This window comes from Haliaeetus albicilla, chromosome 1 (assembly GCF_947461875.1).
Source record: "Haliaeetus albicilla chromosome 1, bHalAlb1.1, whole genome shotgun sequence".
In the NCBI taxonomy this organism is placed as follows: Eukaryota; Metazoa; Chordata; class Aves; order Accipitriformes; family Accipitridae; genus Haliaeetus; species Haliaeetus albicilla.
The window spans coordinates 40,937,167-40,954,530 of record NC_091483.1 but is presented as its reverse complement, the minus strand read 5'-3'; the positions used below and the strand labels follow the sequence as shown (position 1 = coordinate 40,954,530).

General features: G+C 39.0%; 1 protein-coding gene across 1 annotated transcript in view; it reads right to left on the bottom strand.

Annotated features, from left to right (window-relative positions):
- Window positions 1-830: 830 nt before the first annotated feature.
- Window positions 831-17,364, bottom strand: part of CPE (carboxypeptidase E) — a 61,775-nt gene continuing 45,241 nt past the window's right edge. Inside the window, exons 5-9 of the mRNA XM_069786512.1 lie at window positions 17,042-17,224; window positions 9,715-9,854; window positions 7,157-7,256; window positions 4,685-4,803; window positions 831-3,565 (exon numbers count right to left, since the gene is read on the bottom strand). Of these exons, the coding sequence (XP_069642613.1) occupies window positions 3,467-3,565; window positions 4,685-4,803; window positions 7,157-7,256; window positions 9,715-9,854; window positions 17,042-17,224 (641 nt within the window). The 3' untranslated portion in view covers window positions 831-3,466. The remainder of the gene's footprint in view (window positions 3,566-4,684; window positions 4,804-7,156; window positions 7,257-9,714; window positions 9,855-17,041; window positions 17,225-17,364) is intronic.

The window sequence follows — 17,364 nt, the reverse complement described above, 5'->3', positions numbered from 1 at the left end:
CTTAGAGAGGCAGTCATTAAACTGCTGCTATTCTACAGTCTCCGCAGGCCTGAGTGAATCTAAGCTCAGATGTGGGAGAGAATCAGGCTCATGGGAACTGCGCCTTCTAACTTTAAATTCCAGCTCCTCTAAACCTTCCTTTCATGGGCTAGTTATTGTTTCTAACACACCTGTTAGATCTGTTAAAAAAACTCAGAGAAAGAAACTTGGTAGCAATTCTTTCTTACATACCATCTCAGGTTTAATTTACACTTTAATGTATGTTATTACCAGCTCAGGAATAGCCAGGACTATATGTGAATTCGCATATATCGACGTGACCACCACAACCTAGGAAAAGGGAAACATAATTCAGACGTAGTGATTTTATTTGACTTGACTTTGTTATTATAAGCCTGACCATTGTAGTTATAAGGAATGCAGAGTATCACAGGTTTGCAAGCACACTGCGCTTTCTAGTCCTAAGGACTGATATGGGAAAAGAATAGATCTGTAAATACTGTGGAGTGGAAAGATGCGCCAAAGTGTATGCCCAGTCCCCACCAACTGTGCATAGATGAAGAGCATCTCATTCTTATCCATGACCTTACTTGAAAACCTGCATGGGAAAAGCGCTCATAGATGTATATTCCAAAAGGAGGATGTACTGGCACAAAATTAAGGGGCTACGGATGACTTTCAATGGCATAATGGCACTAATCCCAGCCTCATTTCTCTGTTCAAACAGCAAATTAACTGGCACATGCACCTCACTAAGGATGTTTATGGCATACTTTGCAGACATGCACAGCCAAAGAGGTCACGTTTTGAATCTGTAAATTACTCACACATTTTACATTTTAAATAAACCTGTAGATTTATTGTACAATAGTACAGCATGTGCCTTTTTAACCAAAAGCTCAGCATCACACAACACTTGAATCTTCCATTTAAACAAACACAGTCCTACAACACAGCTCAGTTCAGCTAGGAAAGCTACATAATGAATGAATTTATTGAGAGTCCTGCCTACACTGTTCTTAAGGATGTTTACCTACAGCAAGAACAGTGGCAGTGGTTCTGGTGGTGCAGCATTTAATCACTTTAACCTGTTCTCAGCACAGTAATAGCAAGCAGTCATCTAGAGCAAAATGAAGAGATCATTTAAGGGACACCACATTTAATTGCAAATGCATGAAACAGTAGACCAGAGGATGTCACACATGTAATACAAGTACGAATTAGAAATCTGTTATGAGATCACTTTGATGTAACGTCTGCACTAACTATGCCACACAATCCACCACACAGGAAGACCAGATGCATGACAGGCATCACATCATGTAGTAATATTGTTTGGACTGAAATTGTTAGGTTTGGAAGGGGCAGAGCAGGGTGTTCTGTACAAATATACACTTGCCTTATTACATTAGTTTACAGGTCAGAAACACTCCTGTAGCCATTTGCCCACATGCCAGCAGTCTCTTGTTATAACTAATTTTTAGACTGTTTGCTTTGATTTTACCTGGTTCAGCTGAAAACAGTATTGTTGCCTCCAGACACAGAGTGTGTTTTGTGCTACATGTCTTAGCCTTTCAAATTGTCATAAACACCCGAGTTGGTGTAACTGGGCATCCTTTATGCACACCCTTGTGCACAGCTAGCCACAAGTTGTTATAAAGACATGTTCAGATAAGATCCTTCATTTGCCACAGGGGTTCCTCATCGCAATGGAGATTCGAAGTTCATCACTGCATAATGACTTACAGCAAGTGAAGTTCCCCTCAAGTTTGTAATTAAATATCTACTACCCAAATGAGCTACAGGTTACATAGCAAACTCTTGATCAGAGAGAGAAAGTTTATGCCTTTTTATTGCTGTTCAATTTATCAATGTGTGTCAAACCTTAAGACTGTTACTTTAAAGGATCAAGTGCTATTTTTATTAAAGAATTTCAAATTCTCAGAAAACAGTATTTTCAGCAGATTTTTAAATACCCAAAGGAGGTAAATTTGGGTCCTACACCTGAACATGTGATTTTTCACTTATGGCAGGAGCATGATAGTGCATTGTTGGTTGGTTCTGAACAGTACTGAACTCCTACAGCATCAACTAAAATAATATGTTAATCAAAACACAAACAGTAATACTAAAGAAACAGAGGAAGGAAGTCTATACCGAACATCTGATCTTGAATTAAAGTAGACCAGCAATAGTGTGTAAGCTTTCAAACAGATGAGATGCTTAGCTGCTATCAATTATACCAAATTGCACACACTATGGTTCATGTATATTGTCTGACTCCTCTGCAAATTTCACTCACCTTAGACAAAATACTAAAGCAAGCTAATTCAAGTACACTAGAAAAAAGAGGAGGAAGAAGGATCTTTTTAAATCAAAGTTGCTTTTTGTATCATCTTCAAGTATTTTGACAAAACTTCACCACACTGAAGAAATTTTCACTTATCTGTCTTGCTTCTACTTTTAGATAAGACTAACCAGCAGAAGAAACAAAGTTGGGAACAAAACTGTTCTTGGCTTGTAAGACTAAATGCGTGTCCTCAGTAGACTTCCAGTTCATTGTCTAAACTGTAATGTTTTGGTAGCTTTCAGTGAACATACGAACTTTTGGCTGATTATCTAGACACCACTGACACATGTAAAGATTGTTGAAAAGGTAGTTATCTAATTAAAATAGACATCACCTGAAACGATTTTTTTTTCTTGCTGTAAAACAAACACAAGCAGCATATTAAGATGCACAAGCTCTTCTTCACCCATTCAGAATTTTTAATTGGCTTAATAAGTAATAAGAAATAATTAAAACCTAATCTTGAAATATCATTAACAGTTTAAGGAATAAAGCTCTCCTATTTCCTGAATTCATTCCATGCCATCTTTAATAAAAGAGCTTACGCAGATTCCTTCTGCTTACTAAAATGAAGTCAGGTTATGTTTCTTACATTTTTAAATAGCCCCAACACCAAAGACATACAAAATGTTGTACTGAATTTTAATCCTTGTAAAACATTACACCACACACTGTTATTATAAATCTTTTCAATAACATCCATTATAGAACTCAGTAAAGAGCACTGCCTACTACTATGCACTGTCAAATATTTCTGGCAGTATTGGGAATTGACTACAGCATATTTCTTTTTTAAAATCAAGAGTTAACCTACATATTCTGAACTTGCAAATAATACACAACAGATTGTACTTTCATATAGGCTGCATTCACTCATTTTTTTCTGATTTGTATATAAGAGTAAATTTTCTATAACAATATGAAAGAAAATTAATAACTTATTTATCTAGCTAGGAGGCTAGTAGTTATCTGTAATCATTTTAATCAAAAGATGACTGAAAAATTCAAAGTTAATTATTGTGAAGTGCACAAAATCTAGAATATAGGGACTCTCCACAGTACATTATACTAAGTCAACATATAATAGATTAAAAGCTGTAAAGCCAAAATCTTCATTTAAAAATTTAGTGTTTCTGACATCATCTTCCACCATTCCATCAACTCTTCTTTCTCTTCTTCTTTTCTTTCAGACAGTGACTCCAGTTCAAAATCAACCTAAGAGACACGATCAAAAACATCAGTAAGACTTGTAGAAAGAGAGATGCATAGGCTTTTAACAGTAATTTAATGAAATAAGTTGTTTAACACAGACATGGGGCTTAGGGAGGTACCTTCCATTTTAGGCTAGGTTTATTCCAAACTGTCTCAAAGCTAATTTGAATATGTGCAATACTAGTATATCAGGACAATAAACTTATCTAAAAATGCACACAGGTGAGCAAAATTTCCAAAAGAAGCCAGATATATGTCCAGTCTTTGACTTGCCTAAAAATTTCAAAAAGTATGGGTCAATGAAATTTAAATTGAATAATAGCCAGCCACATAAATTATCTAGCATATAATAAAAGGTACAGCCAGCATATTGCTGTCTAACACCCAGCAATGCAGACCCCCAGCATATCAAAACACATATTCAATTTTATGCCATGAATAAGATCCAGGGAGCTTTTCTGACACACAGCTCATTAATGTAGATATGATGTGCTAGTGTAGTATATCCTAGTATATGATACACAGTAGAGAAATAAGCATTTATTTAAATTGTTGAGAGTGGAATCCACACACCTGTATAGAAGATGAATTAAAAAAATGCTTCTGAACTCTTAGATGCAGCCTAGGTCTTATCATACATGCTGGGTATCTACACAAAGCAGCACTCCGTCACTATCTTTCTGCACAGAGCTGAACACCGTTTTTAACCTCTGCAGGTAGTCACTTGACAATTTAAATTAAAAGTATCAGGTCTCAATGAAAACCTCAACATCTCTTACTTTTTATGTAGCACTATTTAAAGATATTCTGTAATCTTCTGCTTGGCTATTTACACATCAACCAATAAAAAAAAGTTTAAGTATGACAATATCACCCTCCTCTGTGTCTATTCATTTTAAATAATACCAGCAGGACATGAAATGAGTTTACCATGAGATTACTCTCTGTGGCTTGTGCAGCAAGTACTAAAGAAGTAGATTTCCAAACTGTCTTCTAAATTAGCATATTCTGAAATATTCTGAAAAATCACCTCCTGCTTACATGTATACATGAAGGAAAAAAAGAAAGAGACTTTTTTATATATATAATAGATGATAAACTAACACACACGTGAGCACTTACCACAACCGCAGGGCTAAAGGGCACAGCCACTTTTTTAGTTATTGCTAGATAGCCTGGTGCTGAGGCTGTAAGTTTGTAATTTCCAGGCACAAGCAATCTCCAGTAATCACCATCCTTGGCTGTAGAGAAGAAAAAAATCCACATAAATATGTATAAAACTAATCACACGGCTAAGTAGAAGGGACCATGTATCTTGTCAGTCTTTTGTATTCCTGTCAGCCCTTTCCTTTTGTCTGTCTGAAAGGATTCTTCTGTAAGGGCTGTACAAATATATTATTACAGATTTTCTTCCCTTCTGGTAACCAAAACACAGATTTAAAATCCGAAGTTGTGCTGTAGCCTCCACGAAAGATTTTGCCTGCTGAGGCTGAAGGCTCTCCTGCACACTGAAGAAAAGGACAATATGGGACATTATTCTACTTTAGAAGCAACCCCTGGCCAATGTACAGCTCTTGTTAAGTGTCTGAGTTTCAGTTTGCAATGCAATGTGAATTTTTAATGTCCCTCAGTATTCTGAAAATCCAAATGTAAATACATTTGATTCTCATCAAATTTAAATAAATAGGACCACCTTTCTCAATTTTTCTTATCTTGCAGAGAAAGCTATAAATCGTCATTTCCTAGAATATTCCATGTGCATCACCCTTGAAGCATCACTATCTAAATGTTTCAGTATCCAGGCAATGTCTGGGTCTTTTTTCTTCTGTTTAGCTAAACAGAGAACTGAAAGTTTGATCCACTCAGGCCAAAGAAAGGCTCCTACTGCACTGAGTGCTACTGCAGATCATCTTTTTCAGTCATAGAATAAAAACACATCATCCTCTTCTCTAGAAATTACCATCTCCCATTTTCACAAAGACTCAGATCCTCCATCCATCAGCAGTAGGCAATTATCTAATTTGTCACAGGCTAACACTCTGAATTTCTCTATCTCCAGAAAACATTGCAAGGCTGTTCTAAAGGCCAGTTAGCAGTGCCATTTAAAAGACTTGGCCACACTCTTACTGCCAATTCCTTAAATGCTTTTTCAGCACAACTTCAGCTACACAGCACACAGAGGGAAACGTTACTTAAATGTCTGCAATTTGCATGGTCAGAAAATGTCAGTAGTCAGTCCAGTTGTTCCCAAACTTTTCTCTTCATAAAACAGAAAGGAAAAAAATACTGCTGCAGAACTACGATAATGATCTATTCTAATTCCTGGCACTGGAACAAAGCTGAATTTTAACTCATGAACAAAGGAGCAGGGGAAAAAAAGCCAAAGAATATTTATCCTTCTTTTTGAATGTGTTAAAATTCAAGTGCTTGTTTTCCTCACTGTTTTGACAATAGATGACTTCTATGCTTATACACACACAATGTGAGAGGAATCATGATTACATGCTTTTTTGTACCGTAGAAGCATGAGCTGTAGTACCGTATGCATCACTCTCTCATACCTCAAAACACCTCTTTGCACAGCTTATTCCCTTTTTATTATCCCTGAAAAATTATTTCCAGCCTCTATACTTTTTCCCTTCTTATGTACAGTGAAAGAAGATGGCTAATGCTATCACAGAGTGTTCTGCTTGGCAGAAATACGGGCCTCTTTGCAGGTGATGTGAGAACAAACACAAATCGAAGCCAACTGAAGGGTCTACCAGTCCTGTTTCATAGTATTCTGCACCTCTGTAACAGTATAGTGAGACATATCATTGAGAAAATGACCATAATGTAAGCTCATGCATAAAGCAATGACATTTTACTATTGTTTTTCTAATTAGTATCTTGTGCAAACAAACAAAAAAATGTCATTCAGAATAAGAAAGCGTAGGTCTACAGGGAAGATTGCAAGTTGGCACTGTGCGAGCTACCTTTGAACTCATTCATTTATTCAAAAAGCACAACACCATCGAAGAAGTGACATGCAATTTTCTGTGAACACCAACATGATACTTTCCTCTTTTAGAACCGCTCTTATAAAAAAAGTCACAGAATTGTAAACAGCAGAGAGAATTTATCTTCACAGGAGGAAGTTATGTAAACTGAAAATCTGGCAAGAATCTACATACCAAAAGATATGGTCACATCATAAGCAATATAACACTTTTGGACCACAATTTAGCCTTCAAACTCAAAACAGCACTGCCGACAGGACTTTAAATCCTGGCAGAGCTGTGAAACACTGCTTGCACCGCAAATCAGAAGATAAACTAAGCATGAATAACCAAGACCCACCAGAACCAATTCACACCAGAGATCCATGAAGTCCCAACAAACAGTCTCCAGCTACTTTGAGAGCAAAACACAAGAGAAAAATTCATGAAATCCTGCAGGCAACAAGCTTCTTGAGGCACAACATGCTTTCCTGGCTTCAAACTTTTGCTCCCTTAAACCTTCAGCTAATGAGATCTGAAATGGCTCCAGGCTGCCAAGCAGAGGGAGAAGCAGCGTATTCCAGCACTTCCCATTTTGCTGAAGTACAACACTCACCTGATGTAATATCATGGCTTATCCCCTCCACAGAAATTGTAGCATTTGCTATTGGATTGCCCTGAAGATCTTTGACAAACCCCTTCACTCCTCGATGAATCTAAAATAAATAAATAAAGTCAGCAACACATGGGAAATCACTGGAAAATTCTTAAGAAAAGAAGGCATTTACGTCAGTGAAATATCTGTTGATATATCTAACGATGCATGTCATGGATCCCACCATCTACATGCTGACAACTGTCAAGGATAATTACTAAACAACATAATGGAACAAACAGTGAAGCAGAAAAATAATTCAGCTGGTAGTTATACTAATTTATCTGTGCAGTGCAAGCATTTCTCAGAAATATGCAGCAATTCATAACATGTGAACACTGACTTGAAAGTCTTTGTCACTGGCGATTAGTGAATGTGCTGAAAAGCTTTGAAAAACAGCCTAAAAAAACCCCCTTTTTTTTAAAAAAAAAGTTCCATCAACTGTAAGAATTTAGGGCTAATAAAGGGCATAACTGCTTAAAAGTGAAACATTAACAAGGTTAATTGCAGGCACTTGGACTTTGATGGGCAATCCCTGTGTGAGGTGCTTGAGCTCTCTGTTGTGCACCCAAAACCTCCAGGTCTTTGAGCTGGGACCACACGGAGTCACAACACTCCCCACATGGCCTGTGAGAGAAAGGTGATGGGGGGTCATGTCCTAGTTCCTTCTTCCCTCTCAGGCAACGTACTCCTGGCAACAGCACCAGCAGTACCTAATCTGTCTGTTCCCAGCATATATGAAATTAAAGCACTGATTTGACTGCAGTGCGGTGAAGAGACCAGTCCTGCTGGTACTTCTTGAGCATGGTCTGAAAGCAGACTGAGCTCCTCAGAGGCAGGAGACTGAGGGTCAGCTACCTTTTCACAGCCTGAGATCGGGAGCTCTCAGCGCTGGGGAGAATGGGATGTTTTGAACCTGTGCAGAGATGCATCTCATTGGGAGCCTGGAAATTAAGCGGGGAAGTACTGTGGAGTTCATGCTTCATTCTAATTCTGTGATATTTGAAAAGACTTGTGGATCACAAATTCTGTTTTGAGATTTTGCTGTTCCCCTTTATGAACCTGTATAGTGTATTCAGGTGCTATAATTTAATTCACCAGATTCCTCTAATCTACACTGTGGGAGAAGCCTGACACAGATCGGCTTAGAAAAGCAGAAAGCTCATATTTGCACCATCCTCAGCAATCACGGGGGAGCTGGATCATAGAGCTGGACCTCTTATGCTGTAGGAGGATAAAAACCAGTGCCAGATAGACCATCTGAACTTCAAGGGTAAAGCCAGAAGCTCTGCAGGAGCAAAGGAAGTTGGCAAAATAATCTCTTCCACGTTAGTAACTTTGAAAATGCAATGACACCATAGTTTTCCATGAGTCAGAGAAAATTAACCCATGTGCAAAGGAGCTGAACAATTTGAGATGGATCCCATAATAAATGGGTAAAAACCTGCAGGGTGGGTACAGCTTTTTCGTCAGCCCACATAGAACTGACTAATAGAATGGTATAACTCAAACATTTGAAATATTCAAATATTTCAGATTTCTGGCTAACTAAAGCATTTCTGCACAGATAAGATCTTAAAGAAATGAATGTATTAATTGACCAGCTCTGCTAACAAAGTATGTTTCTGACTTTGCAATCCCAGGTGTGCAGCCACTAATGATATCAGATAAATTTCTGATTTTTAACTACAGTATCCAGGTTTCAGAAATTTGATACTCCCACACTGCTTGGAACCACCACTTCAGTGCAGCCTGTTACACTGGCATGAAATGATTAAAAAGCCCCCAAACCAAAAACAAACAGACAAACAAAACCAAAACAAAAACACACAAACAAACAAAACCCCACAAACACACACATAGATCTGTTTCAGGGATCTTAACTTCTAGCAACCCATTAGCACAAGATTATCTCAACCCATGACTATGCTTTACACTTTTAACCAGATTTTGTATATTTTTTAATGGAATCATCACACTGACAGCTCTATATTGACTGCCAGCAGCTCATGCAATTAGAGAGCAGCGGAGTATCTACAAAACCAGGATTAGAGATGTCCCCTGATGTTACACTGGACTGCCAGGCAGCTACAGTCTAATCCAGCTGTCTAGGCTCCCTGTGCATCCAGACTGATTCATTCCACATCTGTACACACACTTTCATATCTGTAGAGGGCAATCCATCTCTCTTAGTACACATATCAGTGCTGGGGACATGAATTATACACTCTGGTGATGTGTATTTCTTTTCATTGAGGAAGCTGGCACAATTTCAAATTAAATGTCTGTAAAAGCTTAAATTAGGCGAGATGAATTCCATACTATAACATCTTCTTTCTTTTCCCCTCCTCCTCCACATATTTAGAAAGATCACACAGGATTTACCACCTTAGAGACATATAAGAATTATGGAGCACCAATTGGATTAATATGAAATTTTGAATTCAATGTTCACACAGCACAAAGTTTAGAAGTTTTACATACAACAACTAGAGTTTTGCCATCCTCGTTTTTGTTACCTGCTCAATGTAATTGATAAGGGAGTTCTTGTTGTCTTCCCAGTAGCCCTTCAGAGTTTCTTCAGGTGGAAATTTTTCACAGCTAAGCTCCACTGTGATTTCAAAGCAGTTGCTGCTGAGGTAATTAAAATCCTGCATTCCTGCAATGGCAGAAAAGAGAGATAGTGATGCATTTTGCATTGTTCTGAAGTAAATACAGTAAAGGGGGGGGAATGTGAGATGCTGGGGCTGTTAAGGAAAGAATAGCTATTAATACAGTTGGTGCAGTTCCATTTCATCAGCTTAGTTCTGAAATCAGAGGCATTAAATCAGAGAAACCAGCAAGACAATTAATTCCCAAAAATATTTTCTTCCCAAGAAAATTTTAGAAAAGATTTAACACCTGGCCTATATACTTCTACCTGATATTGTACCTGGCCTATATACTGCTCCTACCTGACATGTGTTTTTCAATAGCTGACATATACTTTTTTTTCTCTTCAGGAACAGAAAATTATTTCCAATTATGGCTAAAATATTTTCACATTAAAGTAAAAGTGATCACTTTGTAAACCAAGAAAAATGACAACTAATTATAAAGCAAATGAAACATGACAAAGTGCCTTTGAAAAAGAGGTTTATAAAGACTGGTCAAAAACGTGGTGTTTTTTTCCTGAAATTATAGGGTTTCAACTTAGCAACATTTTACAAGAAAAGCATCTGTTTTCTAAGGAATATTCTTTGTCAAGCTTCTCAGCATAGATTCCAAGTATTTTTGCTTTTCCACCAAAAAAAAAACCCAACCCCAAAACAAACTTCCTATAAACTTCATTTACATGGAAATTTTTCCATAGATGGGGGTGTTTCCCACCCACTCAATGCCTCTGCAATATCAATAATCAATACATTAAGAGAAATATCACTATTAATACAACTTTAATGATAGGAATTTACAAATATATACAGTGGCATCATCACTAGGAATACAAACTTTATGGGAAAGATGTACTCTCTTAGACTTCTGAGCGTCTCCTCTTAACTACATGGAAATATTGGCTATTTTCTCAAATCAGTCAACAAATAACCAAAGTGGTTTCCATTTTTGTAACTGGATCGACCAGCTGGAGAGGGACTGTGACTGTCCCCAGGAGGGTTATAAATATATTCTTTACAGAAGCTGATGTAGAATTAGCTCTTGCCTTCCCAGTCTATCTAGCTAGCAAAGTCAGTGGATTCTCAAATGGAGGACTGAAAAGAAAAAGGCTACCAAGCTTTTTGAGCATCCCCATGGAGGTCACCAATGGATTTAAAAGTGCTTCAAACACAGCTAATTCATTCAGCCCAGCCCTGTGATCCCTCCCACAACCTATACATAGGGGACCTAATGCAGTCTCTTTACTGAAGCACCACTGTTCTGCACCAGTCCAGAAATGTCCAGAGAGCTGGTGTCCCATCCAAAAGGGAACACCAAGGGCAGCAAACAGATTGAGTCAGGTGGGATTTTGCCAACACGTTAGAGTGAATCTATTTTCTGCCAACCAGGCAACGAGATGCCTAACTACTGATAGGAACAGGGAATTTTCAGATTCCCAAAGGAACACTTTTATTTCTAAGCCTTTTTTAGATGGCTGAAAGATGAGGACACAGAAGGCAAAGGTCCTCCTGGGAGGGACGGCTCTGATGTCCCACCAGGCAGAATGCAAGCTGGACCATTCAGCAGTACACAGCAAGAGAGCAGCAGAGTCATGAGTAAAATGCTGACAGCGGTGCTGACTGCCAGGCATCTGTTCCAGACACTAGATAATGTTGTTTTTCTTAATTTTTGCCTTTCTTCTACAAGAAAGAAAGAATCCATGAAGAAGAGAACTGGGAGCCGAAGGGCATGATGTAATTTTACTGTGGTGCCAACAACTCTTGACCATTACTGCTCCAATTCACTGGAAGTTTCTCCCTCCCTGCCACCTCCCAAAGCAAGGATTGCCATAGTTTCTCAAGGACAGAATAAAGAAGCAATATATTTTCCAGTTTTGTGCACAATGTCCATATCCTAGAGTTTGCTTCCCAGCTCCTTGCCTAGGCCACAGTTTATACGTGTGGCTTCTGAAAAAAATTCAGCTTGAATCACTGAGCTGCAGGTGATGATCTGACTTTCTGGGACGGAGAATGGGGTGAAGACAGCCTAGATCTAAACTATGGCCTACTACATCTGTAATCTGGAGAGCATCAGGCTGGCTACATACAATTTGCACTATTTACCTGCCTGTTCAATGTGGCGATTAGGTGCAATATCCAAGAAACCAATACATTTCAAAAGATTTATTCAACATTGTGGCAACTTTGCTGCCACTGGTCAAGCTCCCTAACTGCCCTATTCTTTCTTGTTATGCACATGCCATACATCACATGCATGCACACCACCACAGTCCCAGAGCCTCTCATTTTAACAAAGGATAGCACAGAACTAACTTTCATATACTCTAACAGGGACCACTCTCTGAATATTGGAAAGTTTTAGCAGACCTCAGGTATAACTGGGATTTCATGCCCTTCACTGCTGACCATGAGTAGGTCTTTTCTTTGAAAATGAGCAACACAAACACTCCTCTGTTGCACTGCTCTACTATCCTGAAGGACTACAGTGTCTCTATGTTAGTACTCACATAAATAAGCTTAGAATATGGAACAAAATTAATTTCTTTAGCTTTTAAAAAAAGGAACTCCAAACTTCACAAAGAAAGCGGAGTGCAGGGTGTGCCCCTGGAGTCCAGGCATCAGAATTACTTAGACTTTGAGTTACAAGCTACAGCACTAAGCTAGTTCAGCTTCTACACATATAAAGACAGTAACTTTTAGCAGGACTGGATGAACTTGAGCCTTGGGCATAACAGGGAGAACATGTGCCTCCTACACATGTTCTATAAAAATCCTAAAAAAATTTACCTAACATTGCTTCCAAAACTGGTAACATGAAAGGTAATTCAAGTTAGGAGTGAATTAATTGAGTGCCAAGAATTATTTGAGAGTATCTGAAAATAAAAATGACAGTTAAACAATAGCCTAATGGTACAGCAATGTAAGCTGCTTTGAAATGCTATTTTTGTAATGACACAAATCTGATTAGACTCAGGTGACTTTGTAATGACAGAACAAGCAGAATGGACATGTGGCTAGCTAGTAATTCATTGCTATCTGCTCTTCTCATTTATATTTCCAAATAGATATTCCACACAAAAGGTACATTAAAAAAATATTATCGATGTTGAAAAGTTATGCATTCAACAGCTAAAAAATATGCCAAAATTAAAGCTGTCTGTGCAAATTTAATTTGGTTTTCTTGAGAATAAGTGAAATCATTAATTACATACTGATAGGGAGAAGTCCAGTGTTTAAAATAGCATGGATTTTGTGTTTTTTCCCCAGGGTCTGGTGGCTAAAAGGGCATTTCCTGAGCGCAGAAGAATGACCTCTTTGCCTTTGCTTACTGCTCTCTGAAAAACCTACAAGGATCAACTAATTACAGATGACAACTAATACAAAGCAAGGGTAACAGGCATCATGGTCTCAGATTTAGCACAAAGATGCTGTTGGGGGAGCTATTTTCTCTGTGCCCCTGCTCCATAGAAGAAAATAACTACTAAGCAGTTAACAGTGAGAAAAACCTCACAGCAAAGTATATTAAGTGACAGAGGCAAGTGTCAAATATTCCGGTACATCATCTGCTCCCTCCACCCCAAAACTTGAATGGAGAATTGCCACCTTGCCTGAGGTTAATGAGGAAATCCTGAGGTTTGACAAGAGGGAAGGACAGAACATGAATGCAATGGAGCGTTCATCTTTACTTCCAGTTTGAGACAAGGGCTGCTACCAGACTTTTCAGCCACCAGATGTTCAGCCTTCCAACTGAAAGAACCCACGTATTCAGAAAACCGTATGCAAAAGCAACCCATACTCACAGGAGAGAGCCACCCATGTATTATCCCCACATACTAAGGAACCAGCCAAGACCGCTGCTGGCCCACCATGTAGTGCTGTCTTTTACAGAAGGTAGAAGTTCCTGTGGGTGAATGATACGGGCAACGAAATTGATGCAGCACAACTGGGGCACCATAATGTGCTCTACAGGGCAACACCAACTTTAGTAACTTATTAGAAAGAAAAATCAGCCCTTCCTAGGTCAGAGCTCTTGGTCTGATGAGGAACTGTCCAAGGCAGCATCTAGGAGAGCACAGCCTCTCTCACTTAGCACAGCTGTCCTCCACTCTCTCCTTTTTCCTTCCCTCACCACTGCTCTGCTAAAGCCATGCACTCCTTTCTACACCAAACACAATTCCAGTACCCACCCTCACCTATTTTCTCTCTATTCCCAGTCACTTTGCTCTAGTTCTCCTCCTTTCTCTATAAACCTGTGGCAAGTCCTCTTCTATTTTGCCTCCATTCAACCCACGGAGATCAGACGGGGATGCAAGCCTAACCTCTAGATGCCCACAGGACACTGAGCTACTCTCACACCCCCTCGGAGGACCCAGAACAGCCCACAGCAACCCAAAGGTGCAAAGGCAGAGAAGCACCACCTTAGCTCCAAACTGGTGCAGATGCCATGCAGACAAGGTCTTGGGAGAGTTTCTCTTGATAAATTTTGAACTCTGGTAAGGATATACAATGCAATACTTTTCTTAAAGCAACACAGATGGCTTTTCAATAGCTTATACCACTGCTAACTTTGAGTGCGTTATCATATGAATACCAAAAGATCACTGATACAACAGATAACTTACATGCCACATTTCAGTTTCCAGACACAGCTTTTCAGACTAAAGCTTCCAAGAAAATTTGCACTTGAACTAAGCAATGTTTAGTTATTTTCCTTAACACTAGACATGGAAACAACAGAACTGTTCTCACTGAATTATTTTTGTTTTTTTAACTCAGCCTGTGGCAAACATTACCGTGGAGGTTGCATTCAAAAGTCACAGCTTGCCAGCTGATTTCTACACTTGGAAAAAAAAAACAGATTCATGTATGGGCCAAAGTATATTGTCGCCTTTCTATTTTTTATTAGATGTACCATATTAGGATCATAGATCCTGGTTAGAACTAGGATTCCTGTCTACTAACTTCTGTACAAATACATGAGAAAAAGAAAGGGCTCGCTTGGGGAATTTGCCATCTAACTTAAAATAAGATCCAAAAGGAGGAAATAATTCAAACTTTCCAACAAGTTTTTCCAATGGAAAAATGTGCGTTTGGCATGTGCAGTTTAGTCAGAATCAAAGCATTTCATCAAAACAATGGCAAGATGGTTTTTTTATAGCATTTTCCTAAGGAAAAAGAAGCTGAAGTTAAATATGTCCATGTTTTTATAGTTAATATTTCATTAAGATAATTTTTTGACTGAATTGAAAAAAAAATTAACTATTGAACCTCTCAATATTTTATTTATATTCAGGTTTTTTCAAATTACGCAAACTCTGTTTTGTCAAGGGTGTTTTAATGGTTCCAATTCAAAGTCTGTGGAAAGCTTCATACGAAGGGAAATTTTTGCTTTTCAGTTATATTCCAAAATGTCAACATTTTACCTTACACCCAGTCTGTGGTACTTGTGGTACCACAGCAGAGGAAACATGCTGCTCCTGTGAAGATTGGGAATAACAGCTCTAAGTTTAAGCAGGTAATCACGGGCTGTGTGAGTGCTACCAGTCATTGTTCTGCCTCTAATTTCTTCACACAAGCTTAATTATTTTCCTTTTCTAGTGTCCTGGTTTCAGCTGGGATAGAGTTAATTGTCTTCCTAGTAGCTGGTACGGTGCTATGTTTTGAGTTCAGTATGAGAAGAATGTTGATAACACACCGATGTTTTCAGTTGTTGCTAAGTAGTGTTTAGTCTAAAGTCAGCGAGAAAGCTGGAGGGGCACAAGAAGTTGGGAGGGGACACAGCCAGGGCACCTGACCCAAACTGGCCAATGGTGTATTCCATACCATGTGATGTCCCATCTAGTTTAGGAACTGGGAAGGGGGGGGCAGGGAATCGCCGCTCGGGGACTGGCTGGGTGTCGGTCGGCGGGTGGTGAGCAATTGCCCTGCGCATCATTTGTACATTTCAATCCTTTTATTATTGCTGTTGTCATTTTATTAGTGTTATCATTATCATTATTAGTTTCTTCTTTTCTGTTCTATTAAACCGTTCTTGTCTCAACCCACAAGTTTCACTTCTCTTCCCGATTTTCTCCCCCATCCCACTGGGGGAGGGGGGGTGAGTGAGCAGCTGTGTGGTGCTTAATTGCTGGCTGGGGTTAAACCACGACATCTAGTACCCCCTTTATTGTAACAGGAGCAGAGTTAGGCTACGACCTAAGCTGTCCTAATGTTTTGAGAGATTCTTACTCATTCCAGGTAAAAATTTAAAATTCATTCAGAGACTGTAATTGAGTATTAAGAGGAAAGCAAACAATAAAACTGGTACGTGTGTTTGAGGTTGTCTGGTACAAATCAACAAAGCCAATGCACAGGCAAATCACTCCAACACAAGCTGAGTTTCTGGCTCAGAAATCCCCAGCTCAGTTTTCACTCCAAAGTTTTGTCTGAGTATAGCAGACGCAGAAGACTCAAAGATTTAGATATCCCAACACCTTTTTGCTTCAGTTTACAAAGAAAATGACATAAAAATTCTTAGTAAAAACAAATGAAATGTCTCATTTCAGGCTACTCTTATAAGACTTCTCCTGGAAAACTAACATTGAAGTGGCCGCAGTATCTCTGCTGCTCCTCTTTGCACAGCAGGCTCTACCAAAGTCTAGGGGAACACTACCTGGGCAGGAATCAGGCACTAATTAAGACACAAAGTATGGAGACAGAAGTATCTTCATGGCTGGATTTTGTTCCTGTGGAAATCGAAGGCCAAACTCTCATTGTCAATAACATTGTAAAATCAGGCTTCTCCAATTCTTTCAAGGTTGGATGCTTTCATTATTGAGGTTAAAATGAACAGTCAGTAGCCTGCTGTCTCTCATCAGGGTTTGCTAGGGGATTTTTTTTACTCTTTTTCTAATTAAAAAAAAACCCTTAAGCTCTCACGGTAGCATAGCAATCACTCACCCACTGTAGAACTAGTAAATTTGCAAACCTTGAGTGGAGAAACACTGTATAAAAAGCAATAAAAGAGGAATATTTTAATAGGCATTATGGGATTGTGTAGATGTACTGTGGTGTGAGTGATCTTTCTCTGATTTAGCCTTAACCACACCAAAAGTTGTGAATAACCTGGTGGTATTCCAGTCTGTAACTAAACCAGTGAAAACCCAAGCTTAAAACAACCATCAATGACACCAAACCCCCACGCAGTGGGGCTCACCTCCCGGGACGCTGTACCATGCGCCGCCATTAGTTGTTCCATCCACAAAGCTGCTGTCATCGTCATTTTTGCGACATGGTGGTCTGTTTGGATCAGACATAGCAGGATTAAAAGAAGAATAACTTCGAGCCAGGCTTTGAAAAATAGCATCATCGGGACAGGAGCTGTATTCGTGAGCACTGCCTAGGGAAGAAAAAGAGTTCAGGAACAAGGATTATTAAAAGGGCAGTCATATTGACTGGTTTACAACCTAGATTACCAGCACTGCACAGCAGGACTGTGCCTGGAAATTCTCTGGACACAGGTAAGTGTCCTACCACATC